This window comes from Scyliorhinus canicula, chromosome 12 (assembly GCF_902713615.1).
Source record: "Scyliorhinus canicula chromosome 12, sScyCan1.1, whole genome shotgun sequence".
NCBI lineage: Eukaryota > Metazoa > Chordata > Chondrichthyes > Carcharhiniformes > Scyliorhinidae > Scyliorhinus > Scyliorhinus canicula.
This window is the reverse complement of record NC_052157.1, coordinates 1,719,137-1,737,125: the sequence shown is the minus strand read 5'-3', so window position 1 is coordinate 1,737,125 and position 17,989 is coordinate 1,719,137. Positions and strand designations below refer to the sequence as shown.

The window sequence follows — 17,989 nt, the reverse complement described above, 5'->3', positions numbered from 1 at the left end:
CAAGGCGGTGGGAGAGATCAGAGCCAAGGCGGTGGGAGAGATCAGAGCCAAGGCGGTGGGAGAGATCAGAGCCAAGGCGGTGGGAGAGATCAGAGCCAAGGCGGTGGGAGAGATCAGAGCCAAGGCGGAGGATCAGAGCCAAGGCGGTGGGAGAGATCAGAGCCAAGGCGGTGGGAGAGATCAGAGCCAAGGCGGAGGATCAGAGCCAAGGCGGTGGGAGAGATCAGAGCCAAGGCGGTGGGAGAGATCAGAGCCAAGGCGGTGGGAGAGATCAGAGCCAAGGTGGTGGATCAGAGCCAAGGCGGTGGGAGAGATCAGAGCCAAGGCGGTGGGAGAGATCAGAGCCAAGGCGGAGGGAGAGATCAGAGCCAAGGCGGAGGATCAGAGCCAAGGCGGTGGGAGAGATCAGAGCCAAGGCGGTGGATCAGAGCCAAGGCGGTGGGAGAGATCAGAGCCAAGGCGGAGGGAGAGATCAGAGCCAAGGCGGTGGGAGAGATCAGAGCCAAGGCGGTGGGAGAGATCAGAGCCAAGGCGGTGTATCAGGGCCAAGGCGGTGGGAGAGATCAGAGCCAAGGCGGTGGGAGAGATCAGAGCCAAGGCGGAGGGAGAGATCAGAGCCAAGGCGGTGGGAGAGATCAGAGCCAAGGCTGTGGGAGAGATCAGAGCCAAGGCGGAGGGAGAGATCAGAGCCAAGGCGGTGGGAGAGATCAGAGCCAAGGCGGTGGGAGAGATCAGAGCCAAGGCGGTGGGAGAGATCAGAGCCAAGGCGGTGGGAGAGATCAGAGCCAAGGCGGTGGGAGAGATCAGAGCCAAGGCGGAGAAATCACCTTTTTCTCATTAAAAAAGGCCCAAAAGTCCGTAATTATCACAAAATGTTGGCTGTAGATGTATGGATGGAATTTCTTCACTCCGAATGTCACGGCCAGGCCCTCTTTTTCAATTTGTGCATAGCATCATTTCCCATCTGTCAGGGTTTGTGATGCAGACCTGGACACTGAGAGGGGCGGGAGCTCGGAGATGGCGCACTCAAAAATCAAAGCTGCTGATACCACACAGGATCAGCCACTGACTGAGCCAGAAACGGAAGAAATCATCCCAATATTGGAGAAACTGGTCTCAGAGGTACGTGGTGACTCATTCCGGGACTTTGAAACGATTCCTGTAATTGATTCCCAGATCATCGAGAACACTGACAATGAGTGGGAAGGCATCGATGATGACTGTGATGACACCAACTCGGATGACAGCAACCGAGGCTGACCCAGAGGAAGAGCTGATGACAATCTCAATATGCAGCTCCACAGATCACTTATACATTCTTCAATTTGACCAAGGTGACCCAGAGCCTGGATCATCACAACCAGAGAGCATCGTAATCTCGAGTGACGAAGAGCAAGTGAGCAATGCTCCAACGAGCCGAGAACAGGCGGGTACCTGTTGCCCCAGTTCTAACCTCCGCCCAGGCACCAGAAACCAAGGCTCCAACATTTCAGGGAGGCCGCAGAAGTAGGTGGGGTCACACTACCCAATGATGACCCATCAGCCCCTCAGGACCCACCTGAAACTCCGCAGACCTCTGAGCACAGGGTGAAGACCAGCACCGAACCAGAGGCTGTCAAGCCCAAACATAAAAGCAAGAAACACAAGAAACTACGTCATCACGTTCTCAAAATAAAGAGGAGAAAGAGGGGAGACTGGGAGAGTTAGCTCAGCTCACTAACAAACCAGAAACAGAAACTAAGAGAAGCAGCAAACAGCACTATGCCAGGAAGCGCGAAAAAAAGAGGCTGGTGACGCAAGCGTGGCAATCATGGGTACAGGCCTTCCAAAGGCACAGAGCAAAGAGGAGAGGAAACAAGAAACCGGCACATAAACCAGTCTTCGAAGTGGCTGGCAACAGCCCAGATGATCACAGAGGTTATCCCTTGAGGGAGGCACAATGACATGTGCGGGAAGGAGACGGACACTGGCCGGGCACAGCATGTTTATGGACACCCTAGTTAAACTCATTCAGTGTCAGACAAATAACATGATTGTATAACGGAGGCGGAGGAGGCGTCAGTAGAGGAGCTGAAAACGAAGTGGGAGGGGGAACTGGGGGAACAGATCGAAGACGGGTCATGGGCTGATGCCCTGGAGAGGGTTAATTCTTCCTCCTCGTGTGCGCGGCTTAGCCTCATCCAATTCAAGGTGCTGCACCGGGCCCACATGACTGGGACGAGGATGAGTAGGTTCTTTGGGGGTGAGGACAGGTGTGTCAGGTGCTCGGGGAGTCCAGCGAACCATGCCCATATGTTCTGGGCATGCCCGGCACTGGAGGAGTTCTGGAAGGGGGTGGCGAGGACGGTGTCGAGGGTGGTGGGATCCAGGGTCAAGCCAGGATGGGGACTCGCGATTTTTGGGGTTGGGGTGGAGCCGGGAGTGCAGGAGGCGAAAGAGGCCGGTGTGCTGGCCTTTGCGTCCCTAGTAGCCCGGCGAAGGATCTTGCTACAATGGAAGGATGCGAGGCCCCCAAGCGTGGAGACCTGGATCAATGACATGGCGGGTTTCATTAAGCTTGAGAAGGTTAAATTCGCCCTGAGAGGGTCGGTACAAGGGTTCTTTAGGCGGTGGCAACCTTTCCTCCACTTTCTGGCTCAACGATAGGGTACGGGGACAGTAGCAGCAGCAACCCGGGGGAGGGAAAAGGGGAGGGAAAAGGGGGGGGGCCGACAATGACTATGTTTGTTTATTTAATTTTAATATTTTTTAAGTTCTTTTGTTGTTCATTAGGGTTGGGGGGGTGGGGGGATGTGATACATGCGCCAATACGGTCTGGGGGTGTCACAGTTATTATGGGTTATTTTGTTGCATTTCATTGTTTGTCGTTATGTTTTATATTTTCTCTAAAAAATTCCAATAAAAATTATATTAGAAAAAAAACATGATTGTAGAAAGTTAAAAGGTCAACGTTGGTTGTAAACAAATCCTATTGTTTTCTGAGGAAGGGGGATGTGGTGATATGCCTGGGAGCAGTATCATAGGTGGATGGTGTGTGACTTCCAACCAGTAGGTGGCGGTGCAGACACACCATGCGGTCTCAAGACAGTGGTCATGTGACCACGGCCTCCCATATAAGTGGAGACACATCCGGCCATCAGCAGATGGTTGTAGGAGATGGTAGTCAGACATCAGGTGAACAGTCGGTGCTAGGTGTAGTTCCAGATGAGTGTGGTGATGTGCATCACTGTAAATACATGTAGGCTAGCTAGACACTAGAGGGAGCACCAGAGACATGACACACAGACACTCAACTAATAGAACAGTTAGATAGGACACGGTCAATGGGCATTCACAATGCACACAGAGGTGACATGACCACAGGAGGGCATTACACAACCCATATATAAAAGGACACCACACACATGATCTCGGCTCAAACATGTTTGCATAAATCACAAACAGAATCATTCAGAAAGCAGCTGAATCAACCACTGTTTTAGAATGGGGGAAGAGTTGGCTACATTTCACTTTATAATCGACTTCATAAACAGAGGGTTTGGGAAGACACATAATCGCCTATTTCAAAAATCAAATCACCTCGACTCACAGACAGGCTGCGGGAAAAATAAAGGAGTTCAGTTTGTCCCTCTCCATAAAGACACAGAGCCTCTTTCCAGTGGAGACAGTTAGTGAGCAGAGACACAGGGTTTTTTTCAATATCACTCCCACCACATGGATTGTAGCAGACTGGTTAGTCAGTCTGAGTAGCTATAGAAGGATTAACAATAGTGGTGAATCCGAGTAGGAGAATTGTTAATAGTTTAATAAACGTGTTGAAGTTATCTCCACGTCTGAACCTTCCTTTGTGAAGTGCACCACAAGGAAGCCGCTTATGCTACGCCTAGAGCATAACAAGACGAGTACAAAGAAACTCCATGATAACGTGCTATGTAACAGATCTTACCCCGTGTAATTGAATAAAGATCCTGGTTTGGACAAGTCAAGGTATTTGGTGGATTCCTTTGCAAGGTACAGAAGACCAAACACAACAACGCCCACATCCCATAAATGAATTTTAAAAAGCAGCATTTTCTGTCCTCTCTCTCCCTCACTTGACTGCTTGTAGCTTGTTGTCAATACTCAATATATTCATATGTACTTTCTAACTATTAAACAATGATAAGGTTGCTTTGTTTGGAGGTTAAACTGCCCAGACTAAATGGACACATTCAGTTGGATGGGCAACTGAGGGGTAGTGAAGTCGGACAATATCCCAGCTTGTGTTAGGAGGGCACATGGATGGAAATCGATGGATTCAAAAAAAAAGATATTTTAAAGTTCCTAATTCATTTTTTATCCAATTAAGGGGCAATTTAGCATGGCCAATCCACCTACCCTGCACATCTTTGGGTTGTGGGGGTGAAACCCATGCAAACACGGGGAGAATGTGCAAACTCCACACGGACAGTGACCCAGAGCCGGGATCGAACCTGGGACCTCGGCGCCATGAGGCAGCAGTGCTAACCACTGCGCCACCGTGCTGCCATGCAGGAAATCGATGGATAATAAGGAGTGAACTGTAGGCTGCAATTACACGCAGTAAGGGTCGGAGTAGCGCAGTGACCAGAACTCTCCCAGTCACAGCTGTGTAACAGGCCATGGAGGGAGGACTCCATTGGGCCAAATAATCAATCAGTAGCTCAGAAATACCAAGTACCTGACCCACGTTGCAGGCGGGTTATTGTTCCTGATACTGATCCCGTACAGAAAATCCCCCATCAACATATCTGTGTAGGTGGAGGCGCTGTACGTATAGTAATTGTAAATGATGAGTTACCCAGTTTCTCAAACATCTTTTGAATTGTAGTCTCGTTCTTCTGAACCATCACTCTCTTCTCGTCCAACATCAGAACATTCATGGATAACCATTTAGACGACATCCAAAGAGGGTGATCTGCAGGAAAGATGGAGTGGAGCACGGTCACAATCTCTCCATATCGCATTTCTGAACAATCTGCCACCTTGGCCAACATTATTTTACAGATTGACCATCAAGAAATTTGTCACTTTCTTTTTAAAATGGGGACCATAAGACACAAAGACATAGGAGCAGAATTAGGCCACTCGGCCCATCGAGTCTGCTCCGCCATTCAATCATGGCTGATATTTTCTCATCCCCATTCTCCTGCCTTCTCCCCATATCACTGATCCACCACGTTCCCTGTACTTTATCCCATTTGGAATTGTCTGACAGCAGGTTTGTGACATTGCTCGAGTCTGCTCTCTTCTCCTCCATTGCTCGAGTCTGCTCTCTCCTCCTCCATTGCTCGAGTCTGCTCTCTCCTCCTCCATTGCTCGAGTCTGCTCTCTCCTCCTCCATTGCTCGAGTCTGCTCTCTCCTCCTCCATTGCTCTAGTCTGCTCTCTTCCCCCCCCCACCGCCCCCTCCCGGTGTCAGTGGACCCCAATTCTCAATCACCATGACTACCAGTCAAACGACCAGCAGCTGCTGGAAAAGCTAATTAATTATTTTCCCCATCGGGTTGGCTGCATCTTAAATTTGTAAATGGATCTTTAACATCTAAGAGTGTGAAATACCCGGAATCACACCCTGGGGGTATGGCGGGGGGGGGGGGACACCCTGGGGAGGGGGCACCCTGGGCTCCCACCCTGTGGGTATGGCGGGGGGTACCCTGGGCTCACACCCTGTGGGTATGGCGGGGGGGTACCCTGGGCTCACACACTGTGGGTATGGCGGGGGGGTACCCTGGGGGCGGGGGGGGTACCCTGGGCTCACACCCTGTGGGTATGGCAGGGGGGTACCCTGGGGGCGGGGGGGTACCCTGGGCTCACACCCTGTGGGTATGGCGGGGGGGTACCCTGGGGGCGGGGGGTACCCTGGGCTCACACCCTGTGGGTATGGCGGGGGGGTACCCTGGGCTCACACCCTGTGGGTATGGCGGGGGGGGTACCCTGGGGCGGGGGGGGTACCCTGGGCTCACACCCTGTGGGTATGGCGGGGGGGTACCCTGGGGGCGGGGGGGTACCCTGGGCTCACACCCTGTGGGTATGGCGGGGGGTACCCTGGGCTCCCACCCTGTGGGTATGGCGGGGGGGTACCCTGGGCTCACACCCTGTGGGTATGGCAGGGGGGGTACCCTGGGCTCACACCCTGTGGGTATGGCGGGGGGGTACCCTGGGGGCGGGGGGGGTACCCTGGGCTCACACCCTGTGGGTATGGCGGGGGGGTACCCTGGGCTCCCACCCTGTGGGTATGGCGGGGGGGTACCCTGGGGGCGGGGGGGTACCCTGGGCTCACACCCTGTGGGTATGGCGGGGGGGTACCCTGGGGGCGGGGGGGTTACCCTGGGCGGGGGGTACCCTGGGCGGGGGGGTACCCTGGGCTCACACCCGGTGGGTATGGCGGGGGGGCGGGGGGGGGGGAGATAATTGTGAAAGTTTCCAAATCTCGGCTCAAACATGTTTGCATAAATCACAAACAGAATCATTCAGAAAGCAGCTGAATCAACCACTGGTTTAGAATGGGGGAGAGTTGGCTACATTTCACTTTATAATCGACTTCATAAACAGAGGGTTTGGGAAGACACATAATCGCCTATTTCAAAATTAAATCACATCGGCTCACAGACAGGCAGCGGGAAAAATAAAGGAGTTCAGTTTGTCCCTCTCCCCTCTCCATAAACAACACACAGCCATTTATTAGCTTCATTTGTGTACAGTACTCAGATCTTAGAATTGTCAGGAAAAAAAAGGTAGTTTTAAGGCGATTATAAAGGCGATTTCTAATATTGGTAAACATTAGAAATAAGGTAGAGGTTTATTTTTTTGGTGCCTGGAAGAGTAAAATCTATAGTTAGATTCATTTTTAAAAATAAATATAGAGTACCCAATTATATATATTTTTTCCAATTAAGGGGCAATTTAGTGCAGCCAATCCACCTGACCTGCACATCTTTGGGTTCTGGGGGCGAAATCCATGCAGACACGAGGAGAATGTGCAAACTCCACACGGACAGTGACCCAGGGCCGGGATTCGAACCTGGGTCCTCAGCGCTGTATGCCCAGTGCTATACACTGCGCCACATGTCCCTCTATATTTGGATTCATGCTGGACAAAGGTGTTTGTATGTGTGGGTGTTGGCTCTGTTCCAACTGTGTTTCTATTGTGCTTAGAGAGGGTTACGGTGTAAAGAATAAATAAACAGCATAAGCATGTCGGTGTTACTTAGCAACTGGGACCCTAAAATGTAGAGAAGCTTTTAAGCTTTCAAGTTTTAGTTTAGCTAATTTGTTGGCACTTGGAGACAGGATCTTGGGGAGTGAACATCTCTGAATTCTGCCAACAGAAAGACGGACAGGATGGGAGCTGTAAAGAGGAAGGATTCTGAAAATACAATAATAACCTTTTATTGTCACAAGTATGAAGTTACTGTGAAGAGCTCCTAGTCGCCACATTCCGGTACCTGTTCGGGAGGCTGGTACGGGAATTGAACCCGTGCTGCTGGCCTTGTTCTGCATCACAAACCAGCTGTCTAGCCCACTGAGCTAAACCAGCCCTTTAAATTACAGTCCCGATAACCAGGGAATTAGGACAGAAATAAAAAGTGTTTGAGACGACTGGACAAACTGAACAGAGGCCAAGGTATTGTTCAGAAAATTCATAGGAACAGGAGGAGGCCATTCCGTCCCTAAAGCCTCTCTCGCCTTTCAATGAGACCATGGCTGATCTATAACCAAACTCCATATTCCTGCCTTTGGCTCATATCCCTTCATATCTTTGCTGAACAAAAATCTATCTATCTCAGATTTAAATTGAACAGCTGATATAGTTTGAGCTGCTGTGTGTGGGAGAGGGTTCCAATCTCTACCACCTTGTGAGTGAAGAAGTTGTTGCCAACATCTGTCCTGAACGGTCTGGCCCTAATGTTTAGACTATGCCCCCAAGTTACAGAATCTCCAATCAGTGGAAATAGTTTATCTTTATCTGTCCTGTCTTTCCCCGTGAACTCTGGAATACTTTGGTCAGATCACCCCTTAACATTCTAATCCTAGCGAAAACAGGTCTAATTTGTGTAATCTCTCCTCGTAACTCAACCCCTTTAATCCAGGTATAATTCTTGTAAACCTGCATTGCACTCTCTCCAAGGCTAAAATATCCTTCCTGGTGCGGTGCCCAGAACGGTTCACAGTGACTCTGAGTGGGGTCTAACCAGGGGTTTGTAAAGCTGCAGCATAACCCCCGTGTCTTTATACTTCAATCCGCTGGATATAAAGGCCAGCATTCCATTAGCCGGTTTGATTATTTTCTGCACTTGTTCCTGGGATATTGAGGCTCTATGTATCTGAACCAACCCCCCTCCCCCAAGTCTCTTTGGACACCCACTGTACCCAACCTCTTTCCATTTACAAAGTGCTCTGCTCTATCCTTTATTGGTCCAAAATGGATAACCTCCCACTTGCTAACATTAAATTCCATCTGCCACAACTTTGCCCATTCACCCAGTCTGTCAATATCTCCTTGCAATTTTGTCATCATCCAGACTGTCTACAATGCCACCTAACTTTGTATCATCAGCAAATCTGGATATATGACTTTCTCCGCAGAGTCCAAGTCATTAATGAATAATGTGAATAATTCTTCCGGTGGCGGCTATGGAGGAGTAAGTTGCACATTTGGTGGCTCCCGCTCTGGTGGGACTTTTGGACCTTTCCCCCTGACTTTTTTCCGGTTTTAAACTATAAATTCGAAGGCTGAGGCAACTGGGCACCGTTTCCACGTATCGGTGTATGGAGAAGAGAACCAGAAACGCACGAAAAGGCAGAAATAAGAAGACAGGCGAGGGCTGGGCTGGAGCTGCAGCAGGAGGCAGCATGGCCGAGGATCGGACCCCGGGTGTGTCAGCCCAGCGATCAACGGAGCAGTTGATGCAGATCATCCAGGACGGCTTTGCCAAGCAGAAATGGGACTGTCTGAACCTGATAAAAGAGTCGATTGATCGGCAGGAGCACAGATTGGACGCCCAAGATCGGGGGATCCAGAAGGTTGAGAAGGCGCTGGCTGAGCAGGAGGAGCATCAAAGGAGCATCAAACTGCGGTGGAGCTGGAGGTGGGGATGTTGAGGGACCAACAGAAAAGGCTGCTGGAGAAGGTGGAGGACTGAGAGAATAGGTCCCGCCGGCAGAACTTGAGAATCCTTGGACACCCGGAGAGGTCCGAAGGAGCGGACGCTGGGGCATACATCGCGGGTATGTTTGACAAGCTGCTGGGGGTGGGGGCATTCTCCTGACCCTTGGAGGTGGACAGGGCGTATAGAGCGCTTGCGAGGAAGCCGCGAACGGGGGACCCTCCGAGGGCGATGGTGGTGAGATTCCACAGGTTCCTGGACAAGGAATGTATTCTTCAGTGGCCCAAGCCAACGCGGAGCTGTAAATGGGACAATAGTATCCTGCGGGTTTACCAGGACCCGAGTGTGGAGGTGGCTGGGAAAAGGGCAGGTTTCAACCAAATTAAGTCAATGTTTTTCAAGAAGTAGGTGAAGTTTGGACTGCTGTATCCGGCTCGTCTCTGGGTCACATATGAGGACCAGCATCATTATTTTGAATGAAGTCCAGCCCGAAGACGCGCTGGACTTCGAAAAAAGCAAAGGATTGGTGGTGAACTGAGAACTTTTGAACTTTGATGTAACTTTTTTTTAAAAATAATTTTTATTGAAATTTTTACAAAATATAAACATCTCAACTCTATTAACAAAACAACCGCGGTAACATCCCAAGAACAATACCCACCCAACTTCGAAAGTCCAGGAAAGGCTGCCACCGCCTAAAGAACCCTTGTACTGATCCCCTCAGGGCAAATTTCACCCTCTCCAATTTAATGAACCCCGCCATATCATTGATCCAGGCCTCCACGCTTGGGGACCTCGCATCCTTCCATTGGAGCAAGATCCTCCGGCGGGCTACTAGGGACGCAAAGGCCAGAACACCGGCCTCTTTCGCCTCCTGCACTCCCGGCTCCACTGCAACCCCAAAAATTGTGAGTCCCCAGCCTGGCTTGACCCTGGATCCCACCACCCTTGACACCGTCCTTGCTACCCCCTTCCAAAACTCCCCCAGCGCTGGGCACGCCCAAAACATATGGGCGTGGTTCCCTGGGCTCCCCGAGCACCTAGCACACCTGTCCTCGCCCCCAAAAAACCTACTCATCCTCGTCCCAGTCATGTGGGCCCTATGCAGCACCTTGAACTGTATGAGGCTAAGCCTCGCACAGGAAGAGGAGGAATTCACTCTCTCCAGGGCATCCGCCCACGTCCCCTCCTCAATCTCCCCCCCCCAGCTCCTCTTCCATTTAACCTTCAGTTCCTCCACCGAGGCCTCGTCTACCTCCTGCATCACCCGGTATATGTCCGAAATCCTCCCTCCTCCAACCCACACACCCGAGAGCAACCGATCCCGCACCACTCGTGGGGGCAGCAAGGGTAACCCCTCCACCTGCTGCCTGGCAAACGCCCTCACCTGGATGTACCGAAACATGTTCCCCGGGGGGGGGGGGGGGGGGAGCCCAAACTTCCCCTCTAACTCCCCTAAGCTCGCGAACCTCCCCTCCACAAACAGGTCCCTCAACCTCTTAACCCCTGCCCTGTGCCAGCCCAGAAATCCGCCATCAATGCTCCCCGGAACAAACCGGTGGTTCCCCCGTATCGGGGATCCCATCGAGCCCCCCACCTCCCCCCTGTGCCGTCTCCATTGCCCTCAAATTTTGAGGGTAGCCGCCACCACCGGGCTCGTGGTATACCTCGTTGGAGGGAGCGGCAGCGGCGCCGTTACCAGCGCCTCCAGGCTCGTGCCCACACAGGATGCCATCTCCATCCTCTTCCATGCTGCCCCTTCCCCGTCCATTACCCACTTACACACCATCACTGCGTTGGCAGCCCAATAGTACCCACAGATTTTGGGCAACGCTAGCCCCCCCTATCCCTGCCCCGTTCCAGGAACACCCTTCTCACCCTCGGAGTCCCATGCGCCCACACAAATCCCGTAATACTCCTGTTGACCCTCCTAAAAAAGGCCTTCGGGATAAGGATGGGGAGGCACTGGAACAGGAACAAAAACCTCGGGAGCACCGTCATCTTAACGGACTGCACCCTCCCCGCCAGTGACAGCAGTAACATATCCCACCTCATAAACTCCTCCTCCATCTGCTCCACCAACCTTGTGAGGTTGAGCTTGTGCAGGACCCCCCAACTCCCTGCCACCTGGACCCCTAGGTACCTGAAGCTCTTCCCTGCCTGCTTCAGTGGGAGCCTACCAATCCCCTCCTCTTGATCCCCCGGATGCACCACAAACAACTCACTCTTGCCCAGGTTCAACTTATACCCCGAGAAACCCCCGAATTCACTAAGAATCCTCATCACCTCCGGCATCCCCCACACCGGGTCCACCACATACAGCAACAGGTCGTCTGCATACAGCGACACTCGATGCTCCTCCCCACCCCGCACCAGGCCCCTCCAGTTCCCTGACTCCCTCAATGCCAAGGCCAGGGGCTCAATCGCCAATCCGAAGAGCAAGGGGGACAGGGGGCACCCCTGTTTCGTCCCCCGGTGCAGCCGAAAAGTACTCCGACCTCCTCCTATTTGTGGCTACACTCGCCATCGGGGCCTCGTAGAGCAGCCTCACCCACCGGATAAACCCCTCCCCAAACCCAAACCTCTCCAACACCTCCCACAAATACTCCCACTCAACCCTATCAAAGGCCTTCTCCGCATCCAATGCCAATACCATCTCCGCCTCCCCTTTTGATGTAACTTTTTGACTTACATTGGTTTGTTTTTTTTTTCTCTTCTGTTTTTGAGTTCAGTTTAAGACGGGGGGGGGGGGGGGGGGGGGGGGATTTTTTTTTCGTGTTCGGGCTTTCTTTCTGGTGGATGTTGGCAATGCCTTTTGCTTTGATTGGCACTTTTGGGGGATGGAGACATGCTGGTTTGGATTTTGGTGTTTTTCTTTGAGCTGGGTGATTGTGTGGGATCATTAGGCAACCAAGCTAGCTGGGTGAGCTAGCTCACAGAAGCACAGTGGGGGGTGTGCATATGTTTAGTTTATTGTATGGGTTAGGTTTCAGAGTGGTGTTGCTGGGGGGAGGTAGTTGTTCTGCTGACGAGGGAGGGACTTCGGTTGAGGGACAGAGAGGAGGTCGGTGGCGGGGGCTGGAGGCGGTCCCAAAAAAGGGGATGGCTGATCGGTGGAGTGGGGGGGGGGGGCACTGTGCCCCCCAACTAGGTTGATCACTTGGAATGTTCGAGTGTTAAATGGGCCGGATAAGAGGGCGCGTGTGTTCACGCATCTGAGAGGACTGAAGGCGGACGTGGTAATGTTGCAGGAGACGCACCTTAGAGTAACGGACCAGATTAGATTGAGGAAAGGCTGGGTCAGTCAGGCCTTTCACTCGGGGCTGGATACAAAGACCAGAGGGGTTACGATCTTGATTAATAAGCGGGTGATATTTGAGGTGGGCAGAATAGTTTTGGATGTGGGAGGTCGATATATTCTGGTTAGTGGTAAGCTGGAGGGGGTGAAGGTTGTGCTGGTTAATGTGTATGCGGCAAATTGGGATGATGTGGAATTATAAAGAGGATGTTGGAGAAGATTCGCACAAGCTGACCATGGGAGGGGACTTTAATACAGTTATGGATCCTGGCCTGGATTGGTCATGCTGGAAAACAGGCAGGGTGCCAGCAATGGCAAAGGAGCTGAAAGGGTTCATGGAGCAGATGGGGGGGGGGATCCATGGAGATTGAGGCAGCCGAGGGTGAAGGAGTTCTTCTACTCTCTCGTACATAAGGTATACTCTCAGATCAATTTCTTCATTTTGGGTAGGGCCTTGCTGGCAGGGGTGGTGGACACGGGGTGCTCGGCGATCACAATCTCAGCTCCGCACTGGGTGGACCTGCAGGCTAGTAAAGATAGTAATCAGCGCCCGCAATGGAGGTTGGATGTAGGGCTGTTGGCGGACGAAGCGGTGTGCGAGAGGCTGAGGAAATGCATGCTGAATTACCTGCAGGTAAATGATACGGGGGAGGTCCCAGCAGCGATGCTCTGGGAAGCACTGAAGGCAGTGGTGAGAGGAGAGCTGATCTCGGTCCGGGCTCACAGGGACAGGACGGATAGGGCAGAGAAGAACAGACTGGTAAAAGAGATTTTATGAGTTGACAGGAGGTATGTGGAGGCTCCATAGACTGGGCTTTTAAGGGAACGCCGGAGGCTACAGGCGGAATTTGGTTTGTTAACCACAGGGAGGGCAGTGGAACAGCTCAGAAAGGTGAGGGGGGCGATTTACGAGCATGGAGAGAAGGCCAGCAGGATGCTTGCACAGTAGCTCAGAAAGAGGGAGGCAGCTGGAGAAATAGGGAAAGTTATTGACGGGGATGGGAACTTAGTTGGGGACTCGGCGCGGGGGGGGGGGGAGGGGGGGGGAGTAAGGTGTTAGGGATTTCTACAGCAGGCTGTACAGGTCGGAACCCACGACCGGGCCGGAGGGGATGAGGCGCTTCCTGGAGGGGCTGAATTTTCCGAAGGTGGACGGGGAGCGGGTAGAAGGACTGGGGGCCCCGATCGGGCTGGAGGAGATAGTGGAGGGTCTGAAGGCCATGCAGGCGGGTAAAGCCCCGGGACCAGGCGGTTACCCAGTAGAGTTCTATAAAATGTTCTCCAGGATATTGGGACCGGTGCTGATGAAGGTGTTTAATGAGGCAAGGGACAGAGGGGTTCTGCCTCGGACTATGTCACAGGCCACAATTTCGCTTATCCTAAAGCGGGACAGGAACCCGGAGCTATGTGGGTCTTACAGGCCGATATCCCTGTTGAATGTGGACGCCAAACTGTTGGCCAAAATGTTGTCCTCTCGGATTGAGGAATATGTTCCGGACGTCATTGTGGAGGATCACACGGAGTTCGTTAAGGGCAGGCAGCTGGTGGCTTTTTTGACTGGGTCAGGTTGCTGTACCAGGCTCCTGTGGCAAGTGTACAGATGAACAGGATGACTTTGGACTATTTTAGACTGCACCGGGGGTCGAGACTGGAATGCTCCATCTCCCTGTGGTGATAGGAATCACTGTAAATACACAAGGGGTTAATGTAAATACACGTAGACAAGCTAGGGAGCACCAGAGACATGACACACAGGTCAGTAAGATAGGACACGACCAATGGGCATTCACGGTACACACAGAGGTGACACTACCACAGGCGGGCATTACACCAACCCATATAAAAGGACACAGCAGACATGATCTTCCTCTTTCCAGTGGAGACACTTAGTGAGTAGACAGGGTTGATTTGAAACACATCACACCCACCACGTGAATTGTAGCAGACTGGTTCGTCAGTCTGAGTGGCTATAGCAGGATTAACAGGAGAGTCGAATCCAAGTCGGAGAATTGTTAACAGTTTAATAAATGTGTTAAAGCTATCTCCAAGTCTGAACCTTCCTTTATCAGAGTGCACATCAAGGAAGCAGCTTATGCTACGTCAAGAGCACAACAAAACATGGTACCACGGAGTTACCTGTTAAATCCATATAGTTACAACTCAGAAAACAGTGACAACCAGCAACAACAGCCAGGCAAGATGATGTTCGGGATTCCAGTTCCACAGCAGCTCAGGTACCAAGGCAATCTCAGTGAAAACTGGCGTTGGTTTAGGCAGAGATTCGAGATCTACCTGGTAGCGTCCGACCTAGATGGCGTGGCCGATGCAGAGAAAATAAAGCTTCTACTTACCATCGCGGGTCCAGAAGCAGTTGAAATCCTCCAGACCTTCAAATACTCAAAGGGGCAAAACAAGAGCAATTTCCAGGCAGTCCTGGACAAATTCCAAGAATTCTGCAAGGAACATACAAGAAAAAAAAGTAAAAGAGGCGCCAAAACTCACCACGAGGCGAAGGTCGGCTTTCCATTGAAGAAATCTGCAGTTTTGATTGGCAGCCATCTTGGTAAAGGTACTGCACATGTGCAGTTGTGCGAGAAGCGCACAGAACGGGAAGGTCCGTTTGTGCATGTGCGAGAAGCCGCGCATGTGCAATTGCGAAAAGGCCCCCAGTAAAGGAACAGCGATATGCGCAATCACTTCCTATGCACTACGTCGCACGCTTCGGTGATGTCAGAGGCCCCGGACCACGCCCACTTAAAGGGGAAATGTCCCAAAACACCAAAAAAACGTTTTAAAGCCATAAAACCCGATTTTTTTCACCTGGAACGACAGAACAATGCCTGAAATTCGACCAGTATCTGAAAGTAACCTCCGCAGAACCCTGCAACAAGCTGTTAGCACCGCCCAAAGAGATGATACAGTCAATTGAAGACTATGACTCAGACCTTGAATTCTTCTTTGGACATCGCGATCCCAATGACAGCTCCGACACGAAACGTGATGATATGGTCCTCGAAGGCTACAACTCAGACGAAGATTTCACCTTGGGAGGTGGCTACCCCAGTACCAAATCTGAACTGAAACTAGACGTGTTGTACATTGACGACCCCGACGACGAGTCCTTCGGATTGGGGAATCTTCAGCCCAGCATATATGACATCCCGACTCGTGAGTGCAGGATTCTGCTACGGCCTGACGCCAAGAGACAGAGGGAAGTACAAGCCCACAGAGAGCGGCCTGCTGCCACACAGAGAGCGGCCTGCTGCCACACAGAGAGTGGTCCACGCACCGCGAAGGGTCCCTGACTCCACACAGAAAGCGATGAAAGACTCCACAGCGAGACAACTGCACGTCTCCACACAGAAAGTGACTCCAGTGTCACAAGCTCCCACGATAGAAGCAACGCAAGACTCCACAGAGGGAGTGACACAAGCCTCCACAGCGAGCTCGTGGACAGATTCCACGATAGAAGCAACGCAAGACTCCAAAGCGCAGTCCTTGCATGAACAAGAGGGTCTAGCAACCTCCTGAGCAACCAGCAGCAGACAATGCAAGTCTACAACGCTCAAGTGAACAACAGAAAGACTATGACAGTCTGCCACACTCAAGTGAACAAGAAAATACTGAGGCTCTACCCACTGTATGTGAGACAAGTGACGACAGCATCCCACTTCCCATACAAGATGTGCAAAGTGACAGACCTCAGCTAGTGTGTACAGAGGCACTCGACAATCACAGTGAGACTACTGGTGACTCCGGTGACACCACGTTACTTCAAACCTCATTCGCTCGAGCCTCTCCACATGCAAATGCATTCCTGAATGTTTTGACTCCGGACGTGGAGCATCAAGAAACCTCAGAAGATACAAGTAAACCTGAAATGACTCCAGACGGGGAGCATCGGCAAACCAAAACTGACTAAGGTGACACAGACCAGACTCCCAGACAGGGAGTATCGACAAACCAAAGCAGATTCCAGTAAGCCGGACATGACTCCAGACGGGGAGCGCCGCGGACTCAGTGACGGCACGCTCAAGGAAACAGCAGAAGCCACAATGCACGCTGACACGAGTAATTGTGTGAAGGACTCGTATTATCCACAGAGTGTGGTCCTTGAGCCGCAGCAAACACAACATCAGAGACAACATCCAGAAGCGTACCAGAGGCAACATCGTCGACAGCAAGCATGACAAAGACAACAACAATGGAACTACAACTGGTACGACATGGTACAACTCTGCCCATGAGGGACACTGTTACTGCTCAGCTCAGTACAATGACATACCATGGCAGGATGATGCTGCTGACCAATTCACGTTTGCTGCACTACCAACAGGCAACCTGGCTTTCAGGACAGATTGCATACATCACTACCACAAGCATCGGAAGAAAAACAGCCTCCAAATCAGACAACAAAGTGATTTGACCACTTCTTGGTTCCTTACACACAGGGACACTGACGGTGTTTACAAGGCAATGCCACCATCAACGTCACCACCTCACCAACCAAACAAGAAAGATACTCGACCATAATAATTAATGAATTTTGGACTCATACCTATGATTTGGACTTACTGTTTAATGATCACAGTCATCATAACTTGTACATAGCATCGCTTATCGACCTGTTTTTGTTCAATTTTCTTTAACACTGTACAGAAAATATGTAACACAGAAAAAGGAGGGATGTGGCGATATGCATCACTGTAAATACACAAGAGGTTAATGTAAATACACGTAGACTAGCTAGACACTACAGGGAGCACCAGAGACATGACACACAGACATTCAACCAATAGGTCAGTAAGACAGGACAGGACACGACCAATGGGCATTCACGATACACACAGAGGTGACACGACCACAGGGGGGCATTACACCAACCCATATAAAAGGACACAGCACACATGGTCTTCCTCTTTCCAGTGGAGACACTTAGTGAGTACACAGGGTTGGTTTGAAACACATCACACCCACCACGTGGATTGTAGCAGACTGGTTAGGTAGCCTGAGTGGCTATAGCAGGATTAACAGGAGAGTCGAATCCAAGTCGGAGAATTGTTAACAGTTTAATAAATGTGTTAAAGCTATCTCCAAGTCTGAACCTTCCTTTGTCAGAGTGCACATCAAGGAAGCAGCTTATGCTACGTCAAGAGCATAACAAAACACTCCCCACTGCTGTTTGCGCTGGCTATATAGAGGCGCTGGCAATTGCTCTGAGAGCCTCAAGGGGCTGGTCCGGGCGGGGGGAGGGGGGGGGGGGGGGGGGGTGGAGCACTCAGTCTCGCTTTATGTGGATGACCTGCTCCTGTATGTGAAATGAAAACAAAATGAAAATCGCTTATTGTCACGAGTAGGCATCAAATGAAATTACTGTGAAAAGCCCCTAGTCGCCACATTCCGGCGCCTGTCCGGGGAGGCTGGTACGGGAATCGATCTGTGCTGCTGGCCTGCTTGGTCTGCTTTAAAAGCCAGCGATTTAGCCCAGTGAGCTAAACAGCCCCGCAGATCCAATTGAGGGGATGGAAGAAATCATGGGAATTTTAGGGGAATTTGGTTGGTTT

The 17,989-nt window shown here is 51.4% G+C and overlaps 1 protein-coding gene across 1 annotated transcript in view; it reads right to left on the bottom strand.

The window, feature by feature from the left end:
* The window catches only part of gatm (glycine amidinotransferase (L-arginine:glycine amidinotransferase)), a 213,724-nt gene that overhangs the window by 13,581 nt on the left and 182,154 nt on the right, over positions 1 to 17,989 (bottom strand). The window contains exon 8 of the mRNA XM_038812957.1: positions 4,820 to 4,936. Coding sequence (XP_038668885.1) covers positions 4,820 to 4,936 — 117 coding nt within the window. The remainder of the gene's footprint in view (positions 1 to 4,819; positions 4,937 to 17,989) is intronic.